Source organism: Erythrolamprus reginae, chromosome 1 (genome assembly GCF_031021105.1).
Source record: "Erythrolamprus reginae isolate rEryReg1 chromosome 1, rEryReg1.hap1, whole genome shotgun sequence".
Classification (NCBI taxonomy): domain Eukaryota; kingdom Metazoa; phylum Chordata; class Lepidosauria; order Squamata; family Dipsadidae; genus Erythrolamprus; species Erythrolamprus reginae.
In genome coordinates, this window is record NC_091950.1 from 263,865,527 (window position 1) to 263,889,447 (window position 23,921).

The window sequence follows — 23,921 nt, forward strand, 5'->3', positions numbered from 1 at the left end:
CCCCTTAGAATTCTTCTTGCATTTAAACAGTCAGAAATAAAATCCTAACTCTTTCTGTTCATGCAAGAAAGTCCAAATATTTAGGAAAAGAAGCTAAAATGAATATATCACATCCATGGAACACCTGAACAGGTAAAAGAGGAGCATTATTTTCCTAGTATTGCCACTTAAGTGATACCGGTTGCAAGTTTGGTAGATATTGGTTTTCTCTTCTCAGAAGAGAATCCAAAGTAGAAAAATATAATGAAAATTTGCTGACAGTAAGGAAAGAAGATATGCAAACGAGTAAACTAGTTATCCACAGCAAGTATCTATTTCCAAATCTGTGAGATTGAAATAACAAGAATTCAGGGATGCTTACAGAAGCAAAGTCTAGAAAGAATGCTTAATTACTTGCATTCAATCTTCATATCAATACTAGCAGTTACCATATTTTTTGGTGTATAAGACACACCTAGATGTTAGAGGAGGAAAACAAGGAAAAAAGCATTCTGAACCAAATGGTGTAATATTATATTGTTTAATAAAATACCAGTGTAGCAGAATACTTTTTTACAACCATGTATACCTTTAAAAACCAAGTATACTTTTAAAAACCATGTACACGTTTTACAAACTTCAAACTTGACAGCTTCAGGACTTGTGGACTTCAGTTCCCAGAATTCTTCCACCAGTCATCCTAGCTCAGAAATGGGAGTTGAAATCCACAAGCCTTAAACTTGCCAGGTTTGAAGACCCTTGCACTCCTAACCTCTAACTCAGGTGTCTTCAAACTTGACAGGTTTAAGACTTGTGGACTTCAACTCCCAGAATTCCTCCACCAGTCATGCTAGCTCAGAAATGGGAGTTAAAGTCCACAAACCTTAAACTTGCCAGGTTTGAAGATCCTTGCATTCCTAACCTCTAACGTGGGGTCTTCCAACTTGCAGCTTTAAGACTTGTGGACTTTAACTCCCAGAATTCCTCCATCAGTCATGCCAGACTCGGCTCTCCTCCTGGTTCTCTCCCCCGCATACCCACCCACTCCATGGTTCAGATTCACACCCCCTTCTGCTCTAGCTGGACTTAAAGCTGGCATTGCTTGCAACTGCATGACAACTCCAGGGTCTGAAGACATAGCAGCCATGAGTGGGAAGCCAAGCCCAGCTGAGGAAAATCTAATGAAGGTTATGGGATTGGCTGTAGTGTGAGTTTGGCTGGGGGTGACTAGCTTTCCACAGTGTAATTCTGTCTTTCTTTCTGTCTTTCTGTCTTTGTATTGCAATTGATGGTAGATACACATTTCTTTCTCTGGAGAAGCTTGTTATTCACCCACCCCCTTCTCTCTCGCTCTCTCTTTAAAAGAAAAGAACCAGGTGGAAAGCTAGCCATTGCCATCTGAACTCACACCCCAGCAGATAGCTTCCTCAGAGCTCCCTTGCATTGCAAGTAGAGCAATGAAAAAAACCCTGCAAAGATTTAGGGCTTGGAAAACATTCTTCTTTGCCGAGAGTAACAGTGAAAGAGCTGAAAGAAACTTACTCAGAGCAAGTTAGAGTAATGAAACAAACCCTGCAAAGACTTAGGGCTTGAAAACATTCTTCACAGAGAGTAACAATGAAAGAGCTTGGGTACATTAATAGCACCTGGTTAGGGCTGGAAAGAAATATCTGGAGCAAGTAAATGAAAAAAAACCCTACAAAGACAGGTTTTGGAATACATTCTTGGCCGAAATGAACAATGAAAGAGCTTGCAAGTGGTAAGACCTGGGAACATCCTTAGCACCTGGTTAGGGCTAGAAAGAAACATTTGTAGCAAATAGAGAATGAAAAAAAATCAAAGGCAGGGTTTGGAATACATTTTTGGCAGAAATTAACAATGAAAGAGCTTGCAAGTGGTAAGAGCTGGGAACATTGTTACCACCTGGTTAGGGCTAGAAAGAAACTTACTCAGAGTAAGTTAGAGTAATGAAACACACCCTACAAAGACTTAGGGCTTGGAAAACATTCTTCACAGAGAGAAACAATATGAGAGGCTGCAAGGTAAAAACTGGGAAGATCCTTAGCAGCTAGTTAGGGCTGGGGGGAAAAGCTACATTCAGTGTATAAGACACACCCTAATTATCAGCTTATTTGGGGGAGGAAAAAGGTATGTCTAATACACCGAAAAATACGGTAATCCTTTCTCTTCAGGGCTTGCTACTGATGGAGAATTTGCAAGCGTCCACAGGGGATATGGAAAAGTTAGCTCGCAGTTCCCCTCTGCCTGTCATATCCTGCCTCAACTATTATAAGAGATATTGTACATCTCAGCCTATGTCTTTGGAAAAACATCAGGCTGCAAGTAAAAGCTCCACAACAGAACCACCTTCTGTTTTAATAAAAATGCATACACAGTGAAGTAGATGTTGTGGGGTGGTATAACCTTAATAAAGTCCTCTATGCAGCACAACTTTTGTCATCTCTATACTAATTCTGCAAACTAGATTTAGATTTACCATGGTTGGTTTTTTTTACTAGTTTCCTTATTCTACCATAGCTACGCCACCATAGCTACACCTTAAGTGTAGAAGATGTAAAGGGAAATTAAGGGTTTATTAAAGAGGCCCTAAAATCAGAAACCACAACCTGAGGTACATGTTAGGATAGAAATATTTGCATGCTTCCGAACTGAAGATGAAATTCAAAATGTCTCATTGAATTCATGTTACCATATAAAGGTGCTGTGACAGAGGGGAAGAAAAGTGGTATATTAATTTCAATTTGGCTTCTTCATTCATATCTTCTTGAAAATTGTAGGAGGGGCAGAAGGATGAAGAGGTCAAAATAAGCAGCAACTTTCTTATGGTAAAGTTTTTGAATTCAGACACTTTGAAAACAAAAGATTCATGAAGAACATTTGCCTTTCCAATCAACCTCATTTATGCATTTACTTCATTTATTCCATATTAAATGAAAGTGAATAAACTCAGGAAGGAAGTTTTGCAATAATTGAGAACAATGAATACCGGCAGTAAATATTCAACATAATAAAATCAGATTCTATTGAACGCTGTTTCTGACTTTTTTATTAAGCACTTACATGCAATATAAAGTACTATCATGCATATCTAATAATAATTGCATTATTATTTTTCAAACCCTGAAAAAAATCCAAATGGGAAAAAAAAGGGATTTGCTTTGAGTAACAAGCATATTTTACAAGTTTGGCAGAAGTCATAAGCTGTTTTTTCTTTTAAACTAAGTATCAAATAGTCCATGCCAGAATTAAGCGTCTGGGATTCTATTACTAAGAAAATAAGGCTGGTGGATCTGAGATCAACTTCATGAGAATGTTTCTGGTGTTAAACCACTCATGCTCAAAAACGTATTCACAGCCAATCTGTTAACTATTAACAATATATTTTTATATCAATGAAGTATATCAAACTTAGGAAGACTTTAATGCTGGAATATTTCTTCAATTTACATAGTGTGATGTCTTTGCATGCGGTTTTACAAAGAATCATTCTTATTTGGCTCTTTTTGCAAACACACACGGAAAAGGAAATTGTTTGCTTCAACGCATGCCAAGCCCTGCTTTGTGGCTCCCCAAAAGCCAGGGTTTGTCAGCAGTGGATAATCCTATGATTCTAGCTTGCAAAGAGAGTTTAAAAGGATGCTAAGATAGGCTAATATATTAAACAATAGACAGTTTATTGATCATGCCACTAGATGCATCCAAGCAAGAAAAAATAGAATGTCTGCACCATAATAGAGTTCATTAAAATGCACATAAGTTCTATGTAAACTATACAATTATTTGAAATACATATACTATTTTGACAATGACAATGATGAAAGCAACAATCCTATTTTGTGCAAATGTAGGCTACACATGTTTTAAGAAATACAGTACCAGTAATGTAAAAAAATATGCCCCCAAAATGGCTTTAAGTTTAATTTCCAAATAAAATATCCTGGTTTAGCAATCAGAAGATGGAAGGTAGAGAGAAAACCTGGGAATGTGCTTGCTTATTTTCAGAGTGATTGGGATGGATCAGAATGAAATGTCGTCAGTTTTATGATATTCAAATTCTGACCATCCATTGCTCTTACTATGTCAGAATAATCAAAATTAGGTCCCGATCAATGTAAATGGAACCATTTTAAAATACAGATAATTTGGTACAATATATTCAACAGGTTGTAAAATGTTTTTTTTTAAAAAAATGGTGTGATGACTTGCTCAAAAGTGTTATGATGTTAATGATGTCACTGTAGCTTTTACTAGACACCTAGAATGATAGTTTGCTTTTTTTAAAAATAAAAGCCAATAAATATATGGTGGTTTGCTTATACCCACTAATATGGAGGTTTCAAAGTCTTCCTTGAAGCCGCAGTTCATTTAAGCAAGTATCATCATATATACCATGTACAGTATTATTAAGTGAAATACTTTTTATTGGGATGGCACTAAATGACAGAAATCAGCAATGTGGAATCAAGTCCTTTTAATGAACTCTAAAGAATGAACTCTCAACTGCCATTTCTATTATCTCTGATTATTTGAGGTAGGAAGGTAATATAGTGGGCCTTTTTAAAAGCTAATTATTTGCAATATTATGATTGAATTTATCATCAAATATAAAAATTACAGGGTATAATTTAAACACTACTCCCTCGATATCCAGAAACAGTTCAACCATTTGAATGACTAATGGAATAAGCTGAATATGTAAGCTGTAGACAGTGGAATATTTGTCTGGATTTTGGTTATTACTCTATGTATCTATTCTCTATTTTTCAAAACTATAAATTGTTTGTAGAAATAGGAGCACTAATTCTTATGCTTATGCTATGTTTGGTGCTAAAATTATGCTTGTCCTTAGAAACTGTCAGATGATTGTCTTGAAATACAAATGATATATAAAATTAAATGCAAACACAGAAATGACATACTTGACAAATATGCTTTCTGCATGCCAGTGATTGCAACCACACTGGACCATAAACCCCTTCCGTGCAATCATGCAAGAAGGCATGCAGACAAGAAATACTGGAAAACGTGCACTTTTTCTCTGAGGCAACCAAACAGATGACAGCACAGTAGAGAAAAGGCACTTACAGTTGTTCTAGAGAGGCAAGTCCTTTAAATGCTTGCCTGTCAATTGACTGGATTTCATTCTTGTACAAATAGCTGAAACAAGAAATAATCAGTAATATTAGTATACACAAACAAGTGTTACATTGATGCGTGAAGGAATTAAGTTGAAATGTGAGGACAGTTTTTCAAATACACAATGGAAAGCACAACAAAACAAGACATGTGTACACAACAGAACACTTTTTATTTGAGAGTGTTGGTCAGAAGCTTTAGCATACAAACAGAAAACTGCTGGACTTCAAGTGTAATCAACAAATAGCTTTCAATTCTATTTGAGAAGACAGCTTCAGAAGAGGCCTGGGAATGTATATTGACATAGATCTAAAATAATGATGACTAAAGTTTCCATCTTGATTACAGAAGTACATACAAAAATTTATAGGACTAAGGTAATTTATGTTAATCTCTTGTAACTATGTTTTTAGTACTGTTCAATATGGAGAATGAGCTTTCCTGAACTAATGGATTATTAGTTGTTTTTCTTCAAAACATTAATAATTTGAAATTTTCAAATAAATACATTATCGGATATATAGCATAACAATTCTATCAAAATAAACTTTTAATCTTAGTTAAAGAAGCCACAGAACAAAAAATGTCATTGAGAAGAATTTAGGAAGTCAACTAACAAATGTAACTGTACAAGAGTTTGATTATTAACAAAGTACAACTTCATTACAGGAATGCATAAAAAGCTCTGACATGATATAAAATATGATAATACAAATGAAAAATAAAATATCACAAGCACAGTGAAATGGTTAATGGTTAATGGTTGGTACAATTGCAATCCTTTTGTATTTATTAACTAAATTGATTGTTTAATCATATCAATAAAATAATTTACAGATAATTTAATGCTAAATAAATATAGCAGCACAGTGCTTTCCAGAAATGAAAGATTTATTTGTTATCAAGTCTAGCTTCTTTAATGTTTTAAAACATGTTGGTAATTATGTTTTGGGTGGATTTTTCCATAGAATTGTAAAAAAAAAAATGTCCTGCTGATAGAATATTAAATTGGGATAGTATTAAAATATTTCCATCTCAACATAGTTAATTACATACTGAGGCTGTTCTACTGTCTGAAAAACTGAATTCCAAGTTTTTATAAATACATTTATCTAAAAGATTCATTACAGTATTTTATGATTTTTGCAGACTATAGAATTTTCTTAAATATTAGTACCATCAGGACAATGATATATAAAAGGGTCTCCTGTTAGATCAGGTGATTGCAAAGTCCCCTCCAACTCTGTACATTATGGCAGTATATTAATGTCAGAAAGTTTCCTTAAATGTAGTCACACTAACTCCTCCAAACATGACTAAGTCAGGGTCTAACTCAGCTGCCTTATCTTAATACTACAACAGGACACTTGTTACATCTCAGACTATACTTGTACAGATACTGTTAAAATTGATCTCTCTTCAGATCAAGCATTTATTTTAAAAAGCTTCTTCATTTTGTTGAGTTGTCTAGAACAATAATAAATCAGTCTTTTAAAAATAAGTCTAATAATTTGACTTACCTCCTTGCAGCAAACAACATACTGCCTGTTTCCGCACAGCCTGATTATTACAAGAAAATAATAATCTGCCTCTACCTCCCAGCAATTTGCTTCCTTGCAGTTTTAGTTTCACTTTCAGTTTTAGCACAAACAGCAAATAGTTTCAGACTGCAGGGATTGCCATACCCTGTTGCCACTTATTTGTAACCTGAATCACTGATGGTTGGGAGGCCGATAATCAGTTCCTTCTGGTAAATAGGCTCTTTGCCTCTTTTTTCCTTATTTTCCTCTCCGAAAACTAAGATGCATCTTATACTCTGTTGCGCCTTATACTCCAAAAAATAAAGGAGTTGAATAAATGTATATGTGGGAAGTAGTTTTTTTCAGAAATGCCTAAATAAAAGACAGATACAGGCTCTGCCTTTCCCCAGTCCCCAGGAGCTCTCTGCAGGCTTCCCAAATTCTTTATCTACCCCATTTTTGTGGAAAAAATGGCCGAAATATGGCCCATTTTTTGCCATCCCCCAGTACCCAGGGACTCTGCAGGCTTCCCAGACCCTCTGTCCAAAAATGGGATGTGGGGAGGGGGCGGCTTTGGCACAGCCAAAATGCATGAAGCTCATTGCCTTGAAGCTCATTCAGAAAACAGTGTAGATGGTACATCTAAAAGTGAAGAGGTATTGCTTTGCAAACTTTCCTCAATATCCCAATATCCCAATATCCCAATGCCACCCTGAGTCTACGGAGAGGGGCGGCATACAAATCTAATAAATAATAATAATAATAATAATAATAATAATAATAATAATAATAATAATAATAATAATAAATCTGTATTCAGTGTATAAGACGCACCGACATTTCCACCCTCTTTTGGGGGGGTACGTCTTATACTCCAATAAATATGGTACATTCAAATGTAAGATTAGTTTTCTTTCATAATTCTGGCCACAAGAGCCTATTTTTAATTCTCATCTTTGCAATTATATCATTGTAGGAGAATAAACTACTCACACTCCCTAACTGAAAAAACATAAATAGGAAACTCAGAAACCCACATAACACAGTTTGGGATTGCTATGATGTCATACTAACATTAATATTAATATGTATGTTTATCTATTAATTTTTACTATGATGTTAATTAAGCTTTTACCGTGCCTTGAAAATACTATGCTACAAACATTATTTTAAGAACCTTAAGAAATACAGTGGTCCCTCGATCATCGCGAGGGTTCCGTTCCAGGACCCCTTGCGATAATCGATTTTTCGCGAAGTAGCGGTGCGGAAGTAAAAACACCATCTGCGCATGCGCAGATGGTGTTTTTACTTCCACCGCCGCCCGCCCTTCGCCCGCCCACCCTGTTGCTCGCGCCTGGGGTTTCCCCGTGCGCGTGCCGCCCGCCCGCCCACGCCGTTGCTGGGGCCGCTTCCCAGCTGGGAAGCAGAGCTGGGATGTCCCCAAGTGCACGTGCGTTGCTGGGGCGGCTTCCCAGCTGGGAAGCGGAGCTGGGGTTTCCCTAAGCGCGCGCGCACCGCCTGCCTGCCCACGCCGCCGCTGGGGTCTTACCGGGGCAAGAGGGGGAAGACCCAGGGAAGCCGCCCAGCAGCTTATCTGCCCGGCGGGAAACTCCACCATCTACGCATGCGTGGCCATAGAAAAAAGGCACGCATGCGCAGATGGTGTTGTTTACTTCCGGGTTGAAAACTCGCGATATAGCGTTTAGCGAAACTCGAGATCGCGAAACTCGAGGGATCACTGTAATACTAAATACTAATCTTTATTAATAGAAAAAATTGCAGAAACGTTAAGAAAAATCTATAGTAATCCCAGCTCTTTTTTGTCATCTAAAGTTATTTAGGGTTTTCAAATTGTGTAATTGAGCTGTGAAAATTCTAAAGTGTGTTTTGTTTTAGTGAAGGTTTGGGCGAACTTCTGCCTTGAAGCTCATTCAGAAAACAATGTAGATGGTACTTCTAAAAGTATGAAGAGGTATTGCTTTGCAAACTTTCCTCAATATCCCAATAAGCTTCAAAAGCCAAGAGACTTTGGATGTACACAGCTCTTACATAGAAGCTTCCTACAGCTAGGGAAAATGTTTATAAGTGCTAAGAAGAAGTTGCCATCTGTAATACTTCTGGCTACAGCAAAGACAAGGGGGAGGCTTAAAAGAAACCAAAGAATCCTTGATTAAGGAAACAATAGTCAACGTGCACAGACCTAGTGCACAACACACACTTTATATCAAAATATGTCTGAGAATATGTTTGCACTTACAGATATTTTAGATTTTCAAGGTCTTCAAATGCTCCAGTTGGTATTCTTTTAATGTGATTATTGTTGAGGAGTCTAGGATATAAAATAAAAAGAAGTATTTTTCCACAGATGAATTATAACAATTAATTACAAAATAACAATAACAGGGTTTTCTCAAAATCACATTGAAAATGAAGTATGGGCCAGATTCTTTATTCCAAAACATTAATCTGAACACCTCTTTTTCAGGAAGATAACTAGAGTAAGTACAACATTCAAAATATGCTTTTACATTCAATGGCAAAATCACTACTATTGCTCTCTGACTATTATTAGCATCTGATGGGAAGAACGTGCTCAGTTATTAGTAACAATTTGGTTGGTTGCCCCCGCTTTGTATTTTGGCCTTTGTGATTTCTATTAATACTGCCTACTGTAGCTGTAATGTATATGGTGGCTTGAACTTCAAATAGCTGCTGCCCCACCAACTCTGGAGGGCAACAGTTAAAGAAAGCTGAAACAAAATCTATCAATACAGTAATCCTTGACTTATGACCAATATTGATCCCAAAAAATTCTGTTGCTAAGTGAGACATTTGTTGAGTGAGTTTTGCACTGCAGTTGTTAAATCAGTTAATACCATTGTTAAGTGAATCTGGTATATCTCATTGACTTTTCTTGTCAGAAATTTACAAAAGATGAACACATGACTCCCAAGACACTGCAACCCACATAAATATGAGTCAGTTGCCAAGTGTCTGAATTTTGATCATATGACCAGGGGAATGCTATAATGATTTTAAGTGTGAAAAATGGTCGGAAAAAAAGGCTTTGCGCATGCGTCCAGAGTAGACGCTCCCACGGAACGCTCTCCAGATGTGATTAGAGAAAACAAATCTTAACCCTCAACAGCCCTCTCAAGCTAAGTGAAAGTGAATTAAGAGATAGAGAACTTGAAAGAGACTTGGAAAACCTGCTTGGATCAGCTAAAAAGAGGAGTTACAGACCAGAACTTCACTGTTAAAAAAAGTGAGTAAAACGACAAAGGGAAATGGCAACCATCCCAGATCTAGGGGGGGGAAATGGATACACTCCTCCAGGCATTTGGTAACGTAGGGCAACAACTTAAAGAAATGCAATCAGCCATGAAAGAAATGACAAATGGCATGAATGAACTGAAAGTTCAATCCAAAGAGCAGGAGATAAGGATCTTGAGACTGGAGGCTGATAGGAAAAAACAAGAGCAGCGTATAAACAATTTAGAGGACTGGCAGAGGAGATCAAACTTACGATTGAGGGGTTTTAAGCAGGATTTTAGTGAAAATAAGAAATTAATCCAATTGATTTACCAATGGTTCCTGGAAAGTAAAATTACAGTGGACTTGGATGAAATTGAAAGAGTCCATTGGGTTTACGGTCCTCGGAATTTACCCAATCAAAAAGATATTGTGATAAGATTTGCCTTGGAGCGGAGAGCAGTGGAAGTTTTTACACAGCTCAAACAGACTCCAAATCTTCATTATAAAGGCTCTCTTGCCCATGTCTTGAAAGATTTGTCTGCTCAGACGCTGCTGGCAAGAAATCAGATGAGACCAGCAACGAATATGCTCCATCAGAATAATCAGCGTAACACATGGAAATTTCCAGCCACGATCCTGATCTTCAAAGATGCCAAGACTTATTTTGCGAGTTCCCTGGAAGAAGGAAAGCAAATGCTTCGACAGCTGGGAATAAATTTGGATATAAATCAGCACGCAATGTCAACAAAAGACACAATTAAAGCTGAAGGGGGAGAAGCAACGGGAGAAGCAATTCCTCTGTTATCTACAGGAGATCCCAGCAGCCAAGAGAAGGAGGAAAGAATCATCGCATTAGAAAAGGAACTAGCTTTACTCTGAGAGAAGGGAAAGAAGGAGGAGGGGCGTGTCACACGCCAAAAGAAGAAATAAGAAATAAGTATTGTATTGTATAACTGGTGTTGTTGTTCCCAGCTGACTAACTTTTTGGGTATTCTTTTCCCTTCAATATTTAAAGGAAGGAATAGGGGAGCGGATTGAGGGTTACTATTTGACTCTTAAAGGAGTATTTTTGTTAGAGCGTACTAGAGGGATAGCAAAGCCATGGGTGCCTCTCGGAGCCAATGGAGATTTTTTCCATTGATTCCCCCCTGGGGGAATGTTGAGGGAGGGGCACTTGGATGGGGGTTTAAGATTATAAATGAAGAATCTTCCAATATGCTTCGCTTTACAGAGGAGAGAAACATAATTAAAAGGAATGGGTGAAAAAGTTTTGATGTCATTAAATGTGAACGGCTTGTCGTCACAGATTAAATGTTATAGAATCATGAAACTGGCTACGGATAAAAAAGTAGACTTTCTATTTTTATCAGAAGCACATAAAGGGAGAAAAAGAGATGATAAATTAACGAACTGTAAGGATTGGGGAGGGATATATGAGTCCAGAAGCAATAATAATAAAAGTAAAGGAGTGGCAATTTTAATAAATAAAAGAGTTCCCTTTGAATTGACCCAGACTAAAAGGGACAAGGAGGGAAGGATGTTACTTGTTAAAGGAAAAATGAATAATAAGGTAATAACATTAGCAGTAATTTATGCCCCAAATGTAAACACAAAGCAATTCATATTAAATACAAAGCGTAAATTGAATAACTTTGCAGAAGGTACAGTGATTTTGGCAGGTGATTTCAATATTGAACTGATAGCAGGGAAACAGGGAAAAAATAATTTGCCATTAAATAAATTAGGTATGATGGATCTTCATGCCGAAGTGACAAATAGAGCCACGTTTTATTCAGCTAGGCATAAGTTTAGCTGCATCGACTATATATTAATGAACAAAACCGGGAATGCATATCTTAAAAGAGCTGAAACTGAAAGCATATGGTTATCAGACCACGCCCCATTATTAGCAGTAATTGTATTTGACTCAAACAATAAACAAAAAATATGGAGATACAATCCTATTGTGTCAGGAAGAGAAGAAAATAAATTGAAACTCCAAAAAGAATTGATTGAATATTTTAAAATAAATGATACGGGAAATATGAAGCAATCAACAATTTGGGATGCACATAAGGCCTTTATGAGAGGGAATTGTATCAGTACCGAAATTTATATTAAAAAAAAAGTGAGACAGAAAGGAAAAAATTAATTAAAGATATTGAGTTAACTCAAGAAAGATTGAAAAGTACAAGAAATAGGGAGTGGAATAATTTACTAAAAATTTAAAAAAAACAACTGAGACTTATGGATCAACAAATATGGAATAATATGAGAATGATTGTAAAGCAGAAAATTTTGGGATGGGGCAATAAATCAATGAAACAAATGGCAAATTATTTTAAAAAAAGAAAAGAAAAATCTTGTATAGTTGCATTAAGGGACAAAAAAGGTGTTATAAAACGTAGTAATGATGAATTGCAAAAAATAATGAAAGAGTTTTATGAAGAGTTATATAAAAAAGATCAGATTATTCTGCAAAAGATAGAGACTAAGGAGAAACTAACTGATGAAGATAAACAAATGTTAAACGGAACAATAACAAATGATGAAATTATTAGAGTTGTTAATGGATTGAAACCTGCCAAAGCACCAGGCCCAGACGGACTTACGGGGGAATATTATAAGACTTTTGGGACACAATTATTACCTCATTTGGTGAAACTATTTAATAACATACTTCAAACCTTTAATATTCCACAGTTATGGAAGACATCCGAGATCATCACTATTCCAAAACCAGATCGTGATTTGTTAAACCCGGGATCCCATCGCCCCATCAGTTTACTAAACCAGGACTATAAAATATTTATGAAAATTATAGCAAATAGGATAGAGAGTATCTTACCAAAAATAATTGGTGAAGACCAATATGGATTTGTTAAAGGAAGAAAGATTCACGAACCAATTAGAAATGTTGTTAATGTGTTACACCATGCTACCACTACCAAAAAGAAATTATGTGTTTTGAAGTTAGATGTGTACAAAGCATTCAACAAAGTTAATCATAATTACCTGTTTCAACTTTGTAAGGAATTAAATATGGGAGGAAATTTCTGTCAAATTATAAAATAAATTTATAAGGATAATATGGCCTATATTAGGGTAAATGGAAATAGAACAGAGAAAATTAATATCCAAAATGGAACTAAGCAGGGGTGTCCACTTTCCCCCATCTTGTTTGCAATGGCAACTGAGGTTCTAGCAAATAAAATTAGAGATGATAAGGATTGGAAGGGTTACCGAATTGGGAAACTTGAATTGAAATTAAATCTCTTTGCAGACGATGCCATAATATTGTCTAAAACCCCCATTGAAATGATGCAAAAATTAATGGTGGTACTTCAGGAATTTAAAGACCAATCAGGTCTTTCAATTAATATTGAGAAATCAGAAATATTCTGTTTGAATACAGGTCCCAAAGAGCAAATTGAGATACGAAAAATCTCAGGATTGAAATTAGGATGTAAAAAAATGAAATATTTAGGAATTTGGTTATTTAAAAACCCAAACAAAATTGCTGAGGCAAATTATAATTTAATATGGGAAAAAATGCAAAAGCAAATTAAAAAGTGGAAAGATAAAAGTTTGAGAAAAATGGCCAAAATAAGAGCTCTTAAAATGATGATTATTCCAAAAATGATGTACTTATTCCAAGTTTTACCAGGTACCTTCCCAGGAGTAAAACTAAGGGAATGGGACACTAAAATGAACTATTGGATTGAAGGAAATAAAAAACCTAAAACAAGGAAACGATGGCTGATTGCCAGAGAAAAAGATGGAGGATGGGGGTACCCAAATTTAGAATTATATAGAGATGCATTTCAAATAGAAAGACTAATGGAATTACAATTATTGACAGAAAAGAAGTGGGTGAAACTTGAAAAGGAGATTAACAATGTCAAAAACAGAGATTTTATTTAAAAAATGGAGTAAAATAGAAATTAATAGATTAGCCGATCCTTTGAAAGCAGCTGTAGATATTTGGTCAAAATGGCAAGGGAAATTAGCAAATAGGAACTCAAAACTATCAACATTGCATGTTTTGAACATAAATAATGACGTTAATCTAGATAGAGTTATAAAGGAATTAAATGATAAAGGCATAATGAGAATAGAACAATTATATGAAACAGATGGAAGAGTTAACAGAACTTGCCTCGAATGGTGGTTGGGCCAACAAAAATGGTTGCAGATTAATGCAATATGCAAATATTTGAATAAAACTGAGATTAAAGAAGCATTTTTGAGAGAAGAAAACTGTCTAGAGAAAATACTGAAAGAAAAGATTAACAATTCAAAAGGACAGGCTAGTAAGATTTATAGTATGTTATTACAAGTGGAAGAGGAAGTGATCAAAGGCCTAACAAGATACTGGCAAAACGAATTACAGATCAATAAAAACGAGATGGAAGAAGTAGTAGAAAATATATATAAGATAAAGAACACAAGAATTAGAGAGATGAGAAGGAAAAATTTACATAAATGGTACTTCACGCCAGTAAAACTAGCACACTTCCAGAGGAAAGGAAAAGGAAACTGTTGGCATGGTTGCCAAATAAAAGGAGTTTTTATGCATATGCTCTGGGAATGTGTTGAAGTTCAAAAATTTTGGAAGGAAGTACAGAATGAAATTAACAATATGCTAAACATTAATTGGATAATCACGAAAGAATTAGCAACACTAGTTAAACATGGGGAATTACGAGAATTTAGAGAAATCAAAACAGCAGCTTTGGAAAGTGCACAAGCAGTAGTGGTATTAGGGTGGAAGGACAGCAATAAATGGACAATCCAGAATTGGTACTGGTACATGGTGGACCACATTCATTTCGAAATTACGGAATTAAGATTAATTAACTGTGATGAAAATAAATTGGAGAAGCTGATGGCACGATGGAATAAGGTGAAAGATTTTATCTTACGTAGAATACATGACGACAATGTGAAAAATAAACTCCAATCACTCTTTGTATGTAAAGAAATGTAAACCGGAGCTAAGGAAGAAATTGAAATTTACTGTAAATAACTGAACCCCCTAAATGGTGGAGGGGTTATTGGTGTTGGGCACTTTTTCTTTAAGTTTTTTTGTTTGTTTTTTGTGATAAAATTTAATTAAAAAACTTATTTAAAAAAAAGTGTGAAAAATGGTCATAAATCACTTTTTTCAGTGTCATTGTAACTTCAAACAGTCACTAAATGAACTTTGGAAGTTGAGGATTACCTGTACTATGAATTACATGAGCAAGTTCTGATAAACCTTTATGGAACTAACAATAGGAATGAGAATATAAACTATTTCTGCCATCTTTAGAAAGGCCTATGTGGAAACATTCCATTAATATTTTCAAAAATTCAAAAATATATTGCAAGTTTTGGTTTACGTAAAAGTGCCAAGAGATGGATAGATTATGGTGTATCCCTACCATATCTGTTGGTGGACCAGTGGCTGTCAATTCTTTAACATGATTTCATATTAGATAAATGTATTTGGAAGTCAACAAAAATTACAGATGGCTAGATTCGTTATGTTCTTTCATGTGGTTTCCACAAAACACTGACTAAATTTAAAATCTTTAAAACTCTAGTCAGAAATCCACACAAGGAATGTACAGTGAAACAAGTGTTACTAGTCTCAATGAGACAAAATACAACGGAGATACAAATAAAAATGGTTAACAGTTTAGAAAAAAAAAGTTGTAATGGGGATAAAACTTACAATGTGTTCAAATTTTTAAGCCTTCTGAATGCACCAAGCTGGATTTCTTTAATTCGATTGAACCGAAGATCTCTGTTAGGGAAGAGAGAGAAAAAAAAATCTTGATTACTGTCATATCTTTTATGGTTAATATTTCAACAAGTTGAAAATAAACATTGGGTAATAACTTCTCAATGGCATTTCTCTCTAATTAAAGCCCCCCTCCAAAAGGGGAGGATGTGGTATCAAAAAAAAAAATTATCTGGAATTCCAGATTATTCTATTTTTTCTTCCATATGCCCTGTTCCGAGGGAAGTCCAATGTTTTTTGTGGTTCTTGGTGCCAACCCATTGAAGGGGTTTCTATCATGCATAGACTATTTAACATATACATTGTTGGGGGGGCAGGGAAATAAATGGAGCCTTAGAGTTTGTTTACCATCTAATGACACCTAATTCTACATCTCTTTTTCATCTATTTTTTTAATACTCCAGTCTAAAGCAATGTAATTGAGAGAAACAGTGCAAAGATCACAAAAGTATTCCTGATTGACAATTGATAGATTAGACAATTGGAATGCAACCCGCCTCGGATGGGATTATACAGCTTTTTGAACACCCAGTTTTCCAGGCTCTGTGTGGTCTTTCATCTATTCCTAAATCCGTATGGCTTGCAAAAATTTGCACAGCTAAGATGTTGGTCTTTTCCATAATTCAATGCCTGGGAAGGGCAAAAAATGCTTCCCCCCCCCAAGGCCCTCTAGAAGCCGGAAACAGCCTGTTTCCCAACTTCTAGTGGGCCCAGTGGGCTCATGTTTCTCCCTCTTCAGGCTCCAAAGGCTTCCCTGGAGCCGGGAGAGAGTAAAAATGCCCTCCCCCATCCCCCTGGAAGTTCTTTGGAAGCCAAAACCTCCCTCCCGGAGCCTCTGTGTGAGCCAAAAATCAACTGGCCAGCACACACATGCACGTTGGAGCTGAGCTCCAACGGCTCACATGTCAGCAGATATGACTCCGCATGCCACCTGTGGCACTCGTGTCGTAGGTTCGCCATCACTGGTATATACCTTGCAAAGAGTTCCATTAATATTTTCCTACCTAAACACATAAATACACTTGAATATAGTGAACCTGGGATTCTAAAATGTGAGTTGTATACATATGCTTCTCAATATGTTTTAAAAGGAGTTATTTCACACATATCTGGCTGAAAGCAATCATCTCTTGGTAGATGGAAAACAATGTGGTTTTTAGGTAAATAGAGCAAAACAAAGATTGGGAGAAACAAAGTTAAGAATTACATGTAATTATTTACAAAATTTATATGCCACTTCCCCCGGTCTTACTATCCAAAGTTACTCTGGACAGCTTACAATGGCATAAAAACATAAACAAATAACAAATAAAAGCATTAAAATTAACCATTAAGATAAAGGTTGAAAAACAAAATCACGGTAAGGGAATGAATTTTTCTCTCTTACTCAACAATACCCCTCTAGAATCATCTGAGCCCCAAAAGGTTTGAAATAACTCTCACCTCTGACTGAAAGATGTTGCAGAGGGCAGGACAAAGCTCTTCTCTTCAACCCCAATAACTCTATTCCTTGACTGGATGGAATGGGCCAAACCCACAGGACAAGACCATTCCTCAAATTACCTGGCCCATTGGCACAAAGGGTTTATAACCAATACCTTGAATAGGTCATGAAAGCAATCTGGGTGAGATCATTCGATGACATGGGGTGAGGTATCATCAGTACGCTGATGATACCCTGTTATACATCTCCACCCCATGCCAATTCAGTGAAGCGATTGATTTGATGTGCCAGTGCCTGGAAGCTGTAAGGGTCTGGATGGGAGCCAACAGACTCAAACTCAACCCACACAAGACCAAGTGGCTTTGGGCATTTCCTCCAAAAGACTATTCCATCTGTCCATTCCATCCATCCTGAGGGGGGGGGGGCACTTTGACTCAGACAAGATCCGCAACTTAGTGTCCTCCTGGATCCACAGCTGAGCCTTGATTACCATTTCTTGGCTTTGACCAGGGGGACCTTTGCCCAGGTTTGCCTGGAATACGGATATGGTTGTCATAGAGCCTGTCTGGGGTAGTGAACCCCATCCAAGACCAAAGGTGATAAACTCCATGGATCCACAGCTACTCCATCTTCCCAGTAGCTTCCACAGCTACTTCATCTGAAGTCTGTTGTCCCCTATCCAATCACAGAGAGAGAGAGAGAGAGAGAGAGAGAGAGAGAGAGAGAGAGAGAGCGCCTTCAGGCACAGCAAAAAGGCAGCCACAGCAACGCTTGAATCACCTGGGATGGAGATGCAGAGTTGAGTATCAACAATATATTGATGACACCTCACTCTGTGTTGTCAGATGATCTCACCTAGTGACTTTATGTAATATATTAAAAAGGAACAAAATGAGAAAGTACTGAGTCCTGTGGTATAAACAGCAGTCATGGGGTGGACGTCTCACTCCCTAACACCACCAATTGGGACCAGCCTTGGAGAAAGGAACCAAACCAGCACAAAACTGGCCACCCAGTCCCAAATCTTATAGTTGGTCCCAACAGATATAATAGTCAATGATATCAAAAACTACCAAGAGGTCAGTAAGGGTTAAGAAGGATGCATTACCCCCATCGCACTCTTCCCAGAGTTTATCTACCAAAGATGTTTTTTTCCCATAACTTGGTTTGAAAGCCAACTGAAAGAGTTCCAAGTAATCTGTTTCATCCTGGGCTCTCTTGTGCTGCATCACAACCATATTTTCCATCACCTTTTTTCATTATACATGAAATTTTTACATATTTCTATCAGTGTAAGAGTAACAATAAATACCAATAAACACGTGTTGCTTTTGGCAATAATAGCTGGAATACACCAACATATTTTCCAGATAATGGTATCTCCAAATCTTGGAAATGAATAAATCAAGGTTCTTATCCCCCCCCTCCCAAATATTCTTTGTTCTTCCAATAAAGAAAATGCCTGGGGGACAAACTTTTCTCCAAGCTTATGCCAAGTTTCAGGCATGATATAGAATCACTTGTTTTAGTTATTCTTCTATTCCTGGCAGGTCAGAACAAAAGCAATTCAGAATAATTTACTAACTTTACTGAGAGTAAATTTTAAGACCAACTCTTATAACATTTATTACTTTAAAGTGGACTGAATCCAGGATACTTTTTTCAAGAGTCACAGTAGCATGAACAAAGCTTCCTTCAAAAGAAAAAAAAAGCAAAATCTCTGTACATAACTGAAATTAAATAAAGGTAATTAAGGCATTTTAAATATAGGCTCTTGATATCTATCCAATCTACTATCACATTAACAAGATTTGTTGAGAAAGGCTAATTTAATCTACACCAGGGCTGTCAAACTCCAGGTCCATGGACCAGATGTATCACGTGCTGGCCATGCCCATGTGAAGTGGGAGGGAAGCCCCAATATGTCACATGATGCCACCATGACGATGTGAGTTTGACCCACCTGATCTACACTATACTGTGGTTACAAACAAAATCTCTTGCCTCTTTAACCTTCTTCATTTCCCATATTAGTTTCATAAAACTATAGTTAGATTCAAACCCTATTTGGAAGAATACGCTCCTTTTTATTGGGTGGAGATGGCATCCAGAAATGGGTTAACATCATCTGCTACCTGAATGGACTGAGCCTGGAAGTTGTGATGACACACCTCCTCAGCTTGCTTCCCCAGCTTTTGATGAAAGCTTAGTGGCAAACTGAAAGGTTGTTCTGGAATCAGTGCCCATTTATAAATCAAGGACCACTGTATACAGGGTGAGCCTGGATGTTATCTCAACCCAACGAGAAGGAGTGTATCAGGAAGACCAACACCCCTTCTCCATAGTGGTAGAGCTAGCATCCAGGAACAGGACATACCAAAGCTGGTTGTCCTTACAATGGGCAGCCACCCAGTCTGAAATTCCTTGCTGCTCTTGTACCTTCTGAAGAACCTGCCTGCTAAATGCGACCTCAGCTGAGGTGAACATGTCCAGTATATAGTGGCAGATGAAAAAGGATGGAGAGGCCCAGGTTGCTGCATGACAGATTTCCTCTATAGAGACTTGTGTTGCCCACGCTGCAGTCATGGCCACACTCCTAGTAGAATGGGTAGTAATTTCTGCAGCAACAGAAGGGCCTGGAACTTGGTAATATACACCCTAATCCACTGTCCCACCATTGGGGACAAAAGAGGGGGCCAATCTCAGAACCACCCTATCTAAATGGAACACACAAAGGCCCTTCCTTACACATAGGGCCTCTAACTACGACACTTGCCGGGCCAATGTAATGGTCATCAGAAAGGCTACCGTCAATGTAAGAAAGCATAGGCTAGTTCCTCTCAATGGTTCAAAGGGGGACCCAGTAAGAGAGTTCAACACCTTGGATAAGTCCCATGTAGGGTACTTGTGCATCACTGGGGAACTCAGGTTGGTCACTCCCCTGATGATCCTGATGACCGTGGGATGTTGGGCAAGAGAGTCCAGTATTCCACACGCCGATACTGAGGGCAGGGCTGCCTCCTGTCCCCTGATGGTATTGGGAGATAGCCCATTATCCAGTCCTTCCTGGAGGAACTCCAGGACCTAGGTAATGGAAACATCCGTAGGAATCAGTTTCACTTTGGCGCATCAACTGAAGTAAGTCTTCCATGTGGCATTGTAAAACTGGTTAGTCAAGGCCTCCTAGAGACCTGGATCATCCTGATCACCCTGGAGGAAAGACTGTCCCCTCTCAGAGTGTTCTGCTCAAGTGCCAGGAGATCAGCCTGTTGTGGTGCGCCAGCAACCCATGCAGCTGGTAGCAGGTCCCATCCGAGAAGAAGCCAATGTGATGGTGCACCAGTGACATGTGCAACTGAGTCAGACAGAGAGGAGGCTGACAAAGACTCGGTGTCAGTGGCAGAGGTTCAGCCAGGGCCTTTGGAACCCCCAGCACCTCACATCAGTGATGAGAAAGAGGCCCCTCCTCTTCTTATTACACAGGCGTGCAGAGCTGCCAAAAGCCAGGAATGGTTCCTCAGAAGGAGGTCTCCTCAGGAGTAAGGCTTGGGGCTAATTGGCCACTCTCCTAGCCTACTTAAGGGATCATGAGAGCAAAAACTCTGCAGGAAATGTTTGTTTATTCCAGTGTCTCTGTGGTCTGAAAACGTCTGCTCAGCTTATCTGTTTTGACTTTTTTTTTCTAGGCATTTTGCCAACCCTTGTAAGCTTCTTGAAATATCCAGGACTAATTGCTTAGACTTAATTTATGAGTTTATGGACTTCTGCTAGCTATTAATGCCATTGGGGTAAAAGTTGCCTCAATGGAGGAAACATTTTGCCTTAAAGGCTGCTCCCAGGCAGTCCCTGCAGAAAGTGGCTCTGGTAGTGAACTGAAATAAAACTCACTGTTGCTGGGCACATTAGAGGCAGAAGTGGATAGCTGTTCTCCAGTGCCATCTGGAGCCTATGCTTGTGTCTGCAGGCTTTCAGAAATTCCAGGCAGTTCCCAGGCTTTCAGGAATCCCAGGCTGCAAGGCAAAAGGGCGGGAACAGGCCAGCTCTACTGCTTGCAGTTTGTTCTCTGCTAGTCAGCCTCTCTTTGAGCATTGGTAACCTCGTGCTCAATGGCTCTCTGGAGCCCCTTAGCCTCTCGTGGAGCTTTGCTGTGGTCCTCTTCCCTGCAAGTCTCGGTCTTGAGGACCTTACAGTGTCACCAATGTCCTGGGAAGAGAGTTGCAGGTTTCCCAAATACAGCTGCCATCTTTGATCTCTCTCCAAGCACACTCATTCGCCTTGGTCCCTGCTGCTTAAAATGTATTAAATGCCTCATGCTAGTGAGCACGCCTATGAACTGGGCAGGGCTTGGAATGCCTCTGGAGATAGTCGGGGCTGAGGGTTTGATGTTAGGGGAATTCGGCCACAGGGAGCCCTTTCTAATGGTCCCTGACTCACCTGACTGCTGTTTGCCCCCTTGGCTCCAACAGAATCAAACAGCACATAAAGCAGCACTCGGGCCAGCTTTTCCCCAAGCCCTAGGTCAGGGATGCAGATCAAGGCTCGTGTGCACTGCCTGTCAGTGTTGCCTCCAGGCAACCTGAATCACCACCATGCGGCCCCCAAAGGGATTGAGCTAAAATCTCTTGTTGGTATCTTGCCAGTGGCTCTACCATCTGAGACCAGGAGCTGGCTGGATTCAAATTGCTAATTCCCTTTGTTTGGTGGAAGAATCCAGAAATGGAGAAACAACTATAAAACCCACCTGTCCTAGCTGAGACTGAGTCTAAAGCTGGGAAAGCAAGCGGGGAGGGGGTGGGTGTCATCACAACTTGCAAACTCAGTCCAATCAGCTAGCAGACAGTTATCCATTCCTGGATGTTATCTCCATCATTATGGAGAATAGTCAATGAATAAATCTCTCAAACTTCATCCTTAAAAAAAAACCAGGTTTATACTGTATTACCAGGGAAAAGAAACAACGCTTTTATCTTTATCCCCAGAGGAACGCCATTTCTACATCAATTTAATCTTGCACATAGAAATTTTACAGAAGGCTGGAATCTTGCAATACAGTACTGTACAGCCTCTTGCTTCTCTTCCTGCTTTAAATCAAAATAAATTGCAGCACGTGGACAAAACCCTCGGAAACTTTCTAAGCTGGGCAGAATGCCCTGCGACAGTGGAGCAGCATACCTGGAGAACATAGCAAGGCAGAAAATTACCACGTGCATACTAAGAACACTAAGAAGGCATAAACCCACACAAAGACAGATTTTCATCCTCACCTACAAAAAGATATTGACAAAATTGAACGGGTCCAAAGACGGGCTACAAGAATGGTGGAAGGTCTTAAGCATAAAACGTATTAGGAAAGACTTAATGAACTCAATCTGTATAGTCTGGAGGACAGAAGGAAAAGGGGGGACATGATCGAAACATTTAAATATGTTAAAGGGTTAAATAGGGTTCAGGAGGGAAGTGTTTTTAATAGGAAAGTGAACACAAGAACAAGGGGACACAATCTGAAGTTAGTTGGGGGAAAGATCAAAAGCAACGTGAGAAAATATTATTTTACTGAAAGAGTAGTAGATCCTTGGAACAAACTTCCAGCAGACGTAGTTGGTAAATCCACAGTAACTGAATTTAAACATGCCTGGGATAAAATTGTAAGATAAAATACAGGAAATAGTATAAGGGCAGACTAGATGGACCATGAGGTCTTTTTCTGCTGTCAGTCTTCTATGTTTCTATGTTTCTATTTGAAAGATATAGTAACTACCTGTAGCAAGGTATGGTTACAGGTAGCAGTTCCTTCAGCCCTGCCTGAAGATGCCAGGGATTCAACTTCAGACCCTCTGTGTCAGAGGTGTATGCTTTACTAATGTGTGACGCCTCTCCAAGATACGTCAGAAATATATTCAGCTCAGCATGTTTGCCTGACTGCAAAATAGCACTGTGGAGTACAGTGATCCCTCTATTATCGCAAGGGTTCCGTTCCAAGACCCCTCGCGATAATCTATTTTTTGCGATGTAGGGTTGCGGAAGTAAAAACACCATCTGCGCAGGCGCGCCCTTTTTTTTCTATGGCCGCGCATGCGTAGATGGTGGAGTTTGCGTTCCCCGCCGCCCACGCAAAGGGGAAACCCCGATTCGGCTCCTCGCTGCTGCTGCACTACCGAGCAGATCAGCTGCTGGGCGGCCGAAGGAACCTTCCCTGGGTCTTCCCCCTCTTGCTGGCTGGCGGGCGAGCGGCGGGCATCAGCGAGGAGCCGGGGTTTCCCCTTTGCATGGGCGGCCGGGAAGACCCAGGTTGGGAGTTCGGGGGGGTGCTGGGAAGCCCCACAGGCCGGTTGCAACCTTTTAAAACAGCCGCGCCGCTTCCCAGCTGAGTCCTGAAGCCAAACGCGGAAGTTCGCCTTTGGCGTTTGGCTTCAGGACTCAGCTGGGAAGCGGCGCGGCTGTTTTAAAAGGTCGCAGCCGGCCTGGGGGGCTTCCCAGCACCCCACCGAACCCAGGTTGGGGGTTCGGGGGGGTGCTGGGAAGCCCCCCAGGCTGGCTGCAACCTTTTAAAACAGCCATGCCGCTTCCCAGTGACTCCTGAAGCCAAACGCGGAAGTGGGGGTTTTTTTAATTAATATTTTTTAAAAAATCGCGATATAGCGTTTCGCGAAGATCGAGGTCGCGAAACTCGAGGGATCACTGTACTTTTAAGTTAAAGGGGAAAAAATGCTTTGGGAAGTATACGGGCAACTCCTTTAACCAATTCGTCCACTTCTCCCACACCTCTGTGCTACAGTCA

General features: G+C 38.9%; 1 protein-coding gene across 2 annotated transcripts in view; it reads right to left on the reverse strand.

Moving 5' to 3' along the window:
• Positions 1-23,921, reverse strand: part of PXDN (peroxidasin) — a 102,364-nt gene that overhangs the window by 47,606 nt on the left and 30,837 nt on the right. The window contains exons 2-4 of one of the 2 annotated variants that reach the window (XM_070732932.1): positions 15,631-15,702; positions 8,914-8,985; positions 5,086-5,157 (exon numbers count right to left, since the gene is read on the reverse strand). In XM_070732932.1, coding sequence (XP_070589033.1) covers positions 5,086-5,157; positions 8,914-8,985; positions 15,631-15,702 — 216 coding nt within the window. The remainder of the gene's footprint in view (positions 1-5,085; positions 5,158-8,913; positions 8,986-15,630; positions 15,703-23,921) is intronic. The other variant, XM_070732933.1, reaches the window with a different exon arrangement.